The sequence below is a fragment of the Quercus robur genome, chromosome 10 (genome assembly GCF_932294415.1).
Source record: "Quercus robur chromosome 10, dhQueRobu3.1, whole genome shotgun sequence".
In the NCBI taxonomy this organism is placed as follows: Eukaryota; Viridiplantae; Streptophyta; class Magnoliopsida; order Fagales; family Fagaceae; genus Quercus; species Quercus robur.
In genome coordinates, this window is record NC_065543.1 from 54702991 (window position 1) to 54708458 (window position 5468).

At 36.6% G+C, this 5468-nt stretch overlaps 1 protein-coding gene across 1 annotated transcript; it reads left to right on the forward strand.

Annotated features, from left to right (window-relative positions):
- Window positions 1-309: 309 nt before the first annotated feature.
- On the forward strand, window positions 310-5158 carry LOC126703478 (long chain base biosynthesis protein 2a). The gene is made up of 12 exons (XM_050402438.1): window positions 310-659; window positions 760-825; window positions 1802-1890; window positions 2143-2288; window positions 2359-2483; window positions 2565-2658; window positions 2757-2920; window positions 3323-3484; window positions 3590-3716; window positions 3836-4002; window positions 4180-4287; window positions 4779-5158. The coding sequence occupies exons 1-12, from the start codon at window positions 534-536 to the stop codon at window positions 4872-4874; spliced, it is 1470 nt and encodes a 489-aa protein (XP_050258395.1). The 5' UTR covers window positions 310-533; the 3' UTR covers window positions 4875-5158.
- Window positions 5159-5468: the final 310 nt, after the last annotated feature.

A 5468-nucleotide genomic window follows, 5' to 3' on the forward strand; every position in this document is an offset into this window, starting at 1 on the left:
CTTTATATCTATTCCTATGAAATATGAGCGTGCTACCTTAGCTCTTGCTAACGCAGCAAAAGAGAATGAGGAGGGCATTGTTTGGATAGAAGAATATCATTATTTTCTCTTTCTAATTGTACAACATGATATTCAATAAATAAATTCTACTATTGTTTCGTTAAAAAAGAAATCGGAATGTAGGTGGGCCCAAACAGTCAACCACATCATCAAAACAAGTTGATATTTTCAAGTGGGCCTCTCTGCCCAGCCCATTAACTTACCCACACAGACAATAACAAATTCCTCTCCCACCTTCCTTCACCTTTCCAAGAACATCGAATCTTAAGTTAAAAACCATTTTATACACAAAAGTCAAAAAAATTTAATTGAAAAAATTCAAAATCTAAAAGAGAGAGGATTGGTCAACAAAATCCAATCCTTTCTTCAATCTCTCTCATTCTCATTCTCATTCTCATTCTCTCTCAGATTTTCCAATCTAATTCCTCAGATCCAGAGACGCCATTGGTACAGAGCTCTGAGCCAAGGAAAAAATGATAACGATACCGTATTTGACCGCGTTGACCACCTACTTCAGCTACGGCTTGCTCTTCGCTTTCGGTCAGCTCCGTGACTTCTTCAGAAAAATCTTCGATTGGTGCCGCGCTAGCAATCTTCAGGTTTCTCCTCTCTTTTGCTTTTTGAATCGTGTACGGATTTGATTTATTTCGTTTTTCGTTTCGAAAATGTTGAATTTTGTTTTTTGTTTTTTGTGTTTAGGGATACGCGCCGATCTGTTTGGGACTCGAAGATTTCTACATTCGTCGTCTCTATCTTCGTATTCAGGTTAGGAATTGTTTCGTTTCAATAACTTTGAATTTTTTTTTTTTTTTTTTGGATTCTTAATGATTCGTGTAAATCGAGCTTCTTTACGTGTTTGTTTTTGTGCAATGTGAATTGAATCAAATTTATTTGGATTAAGCATAAGAAATTTTAAATTTTGATTTGAAACTGCTATTAAAAACCGTTAATTTTTAAATGATTCGTGTAAATTTAGCTGCTTTACGTGTATGTTATGTGCAATGTGAAGTAAATTAACCATAATTTAGCTTAGGCATTAAGAAATTTTGAAACTAAATTAAAAGTGAGGGTTTGGATACGCTTTTGTCTTTTCTTTTTTTTTTCTTTTTTTTTTCCCAGTGTGTGAACAGTACATCAAATGGATTCATTGTGCAGTAGGCAAAGTACACTGTTATGTACTGTTCACGGGTCTCACGGCACTAGTCACAAATTAAAAAATTATTTTGCTATCGTGATTTCAGTTTTCAGTTTTAGTTTCAGTAAAAATAAGTTGTATCCAAACGGACCCAAAAGGAATAGTTAGGTCTTTGAGGAATTTCAGATTCGGTTATTTGGGGATTGCATTTGTATCTCTTGTTGGATAGCTGTAGTTCACAAGTTTTAATTTTTCTTACATACAATTGGAAGACTTGGGTTGGGTTATTAATGAATTTAGTATGTCCTTCTCAGTATTGTCTCTCGTACTGCCAAGAGCCTTGTAGTTCAACTGGCATCTCCTGGTATTTCCAACAGAGATGTTCAGGGTTCAAATCCCTTCGCCCCCAACTATTGAATTATCAAAAAAGTATTATCTTTGATACTGTTGTTCTGAACTACAACAAGAAAGGGTCAATTGCATGACTGTGGTCTTGATGTACTAGCTCCTCAAAAGAATTGTGGGTTTTTGTTACGTTGTTATAAAAGGTTTTATCTGAGGATTTTAATATCGGATTTAATATTCCTTCTATTCTACAAATTGCAGGACTGTTTTGGACGACCCATAGCAAGTGCACCTGATGCTTGGTTTGACGTGGTCGAGCGTTATTCCAATGACAACAATAAGACACTAAAGTGAGTCTGTTGTTGTGTTTGGAAAGCTTATACGTTTCTATTAGCTGTTAGCTTATGTGCATCCTATTGTATTTTATTACACACACGTGTGTGTTGGGTTTTTGTTTTTAAACCTTTTGCATCTAATACTTTTTGATATCTTACAATGAACACAGCTGTCAATAAATTTCTTGAGAACTATTTATTAAGATGCTAGTCCCTCCCCCCCCCCCCCCCCCCCTTGGAATAATCTACTAACGACATCACATGCAGGCGAACCACAAAGAAAAGTAGGTGTCTCAATTTGGGATCGTACAATTATCTAGGTTTTGCTGCATCTGATGAATATTGCACACCCCGTGCAATCGAGTCTTTAAAAAGGTTCTCCCCAAGTACTTGTAGTGCTCGTGTGGATGGAGGTATGCAAATGCCTTTGCAATGTGTACCTGGTTATGTATATCAGTAAGTACTAATGCATTTTTCCATCAGGGACTACAACATTGCATACTGAACTGGAGGAGTGCGTCGCAAACTTTGTTCAAAAGCCAGCTGCCATAGTATTTGGCATGGGCTATGTCACAAACTCTGCTATTCTTCCAGTCCTGATGGGAAAGGTTTGCACTTAACCATTTGAGAGCACCCTGTGTATAAGGTTCAAATAGGAGCTGTATTTGTTAACTGCTTTCATCCAACAGGGAGGGTTGATAATTAGTGATTCGCTAAACCACAACTCAATTGTAAATGGTGCTCGGGGCTCAGGAGCTACAATTCGAGTTTTCCAACATAATAGTAAGTTCTTATGGTTCTGATTTTCCCATGAGCGTATCCTTGGAAATAAATGTATGAGTGTTTTCATCTTAACAATTCTCTTTGCTATCACTTTTTAGCACCATCGCACTTGGAGAAAGTTTTGAGAGAGCAAATTGCCGACGGACAACCCAGGACCCATAGACCTTGGAAGAAGATTATTGTTGTTGTGGAGGGAATATACAGTATGGAAGGGGAACTCTGCAAGCTTCCTGAGATTGTTGCAATATGCAAAAAGTATAAGGTGATATTTTTAGATGGTAACTTATATACACCGGAGCTTTAAACATCATATACTGATTAGTAATTCAAAGTTTTACACGTTTGAAGAGAACTTGATTTTGATTTTTTCTCCTATCCTATCATGAATTTTTTTACTTAACCTTTAAGTTGTAAGTATTTACCTTAGACTTTTGTGAAGTTTTTTCTTTCTTATTCGTGTGACAAGTGGGGGGGGATGGGATTGACAAGCTAGGACATACTAGTTATAGCCTATAGATATGGATGATATAATTTTTTTCTCTCATCTTTATTTTCTATTCCTTTTTGGATTTTGTTTACAAACAATTGTTCTTGTCTTTTGTCAAGGTCAACATTCTTATAATAAAAGTTGTGTTTGAATAAACTTCTCTTGTATTTCTTATAGGCATATGTCTACTTGGACGAGGCTCATAGCATTGGAGCAGTTGGAAAATCAGGAAGAGGTGTCTGTGAACTCTTGGGAGTGGACACTGCTGATGTAGATATCATGATGGGAACATTTACAAAATCTTTTGGGTCATGTGGTGGTTATATTGCTGGATCCAAGGTTTTTCACTCGCATTTTTCTTTGGTTTTGTTTCCAATGTGGGGATTGGAGAAAATATAATTGACAAGTCAATAAACCAAAGTTTTTTTGCTGGGTCATTTTCAGGAGCTTATACAATATCTTAAGTACACTTGTCCTGCTCATCTGTATGCAACATCGATATCTCCTCCAGCTGCACAACAAATCATATCTTCCATAAAAGTTATTCTTGGAGAGGATGGTACTAGTAGAGGTATAAAAGGGCTCTTATCCCTTATCTGCATATGATTTTTTGGTCTGCTAATTGCAGGACTTCAGTTTTAAACTTCACATTCAATTACTCATGATTGAACTGTTTTTTCTGTAATGAAGGCGCTCAGAAACTTGCACGAATACGTGAAAACAGCAATTTTTTCAGATCAGAGCTGCAGAAGATGGGTTTTGAGGTTCTTGGAGACAATGATTCTCCTGTAATGCCTATAATGCTTTACAATCCAGCAAAAATCCCTGCCTTTTCCCGGGAATGTCTCAAGCAGAATGTGAGTTTTTCACTAAGATCTGCATGTCTGCCTGCCATTTTCGAACTTTTTCATCAATAAATTCCCTAAGATGGGATTTTCTGAATTGTGGTTTCTTTTTTCCTTGGTACTTTCTCTGTTTCTATTCAGCTTTTTTATATTTCAGACTGAGTATCAATAATAAATTATGCATTACAGGTGGCTGTTGTGACAGTTGCTTTTCCAGCTACCCCATTACTGTTGGCCAGGGCACGAATTTGCATATCTGCCTCTCATACCAAGGAAGATCTTGTGAAGGCCTTGGAGGTAATCTTTCAGTATGGAATTCATTTCCTATTTATATCCATTTTCACCATGTTCCTAGCAGTCTTCTCCCCCAAAACCTAATAAGCTTATCTAAAGTGCACTACATCTACCAAACCAAGTTGTGTTTGAATTAGACGCAATGGCTTATCATTTTTGTTAACTTCTTTTTTTGTTTATTTTTTGGGCATGCAAAAAATTTTGCTTTTGTTTTTTATTAAACAAGAAGTTCATGTAGGTGAACAGTCTTGAACCATGACTCATTAATATTAGTGTTAGAAGTTTGGACCATCCCAGGAATAGAATCTGATTAGTTGGCATCGGGGTGCATAGCCAATGCCATTAGATTAATTGCAAGCTCACATGCAATTTGAAGATCTCTTTGCTCAAGTCTGGTCACTGTATGGATTCCACTTATGAAAGCTGTCAAGTACTCATCTTTTCTGGTGTCTTTGAGACTTAAATATTAATGGCACTCTTCTTTCTGGTGGCAGGTTATCAGCCGAGTTGGTGACTTAGTGGGTATTAAATACTTCCCTGCTGAGCCCAACAAGCAGCAGCAAGAGAAGGGCATGATTAAGGTGGATTGAGGAATTTGAAGTTTAGGTAGAGTTCGTCAAGAGTCTTACGGCGCTTTAGATCTGATCAAACCGATGGTAAAGTATATTCTTTGTGAAGTGATTGTTGTATTCAATCCAAAGAAAAAGTGGGGAAGTTTGTAGCTGTCTAGCTGTTTGTGGGGAAGTTTGGTTATTTAATGTACAGGCAGAGCTGTAATCCTTTACATTTTTTTGTTTTTGTTTTTTTGGAGATGTAATCCTTTACATTTGATTATCTCCTTTTTCATTGATTCATATTCGATGGTCTTCTAAAATCTCGCGGGTTCTTTGCTTCCTTTGAGGTGTAATTTACCTGACATAGAATCCCAAATTATTATGTTCAGACTATTTATGAAGGTTTGACCCTGAACTAGGATTTTCATCCGATGGGCCATTGATGGCTCAATCCCACCATCTTGTGAAATTGTCAAAGACAGAATTTGTAACTTAATATCTTCTTCCCGAGCAGGCAAAGATATATACGACTCTATTGAAAAAAAAAAAAAAGAATAAATTGGATTCGAATTGGCCAAAGATTGACCTCTATCGAAAAGATATTTCTGTAATAACCGAAGTCACAAATCT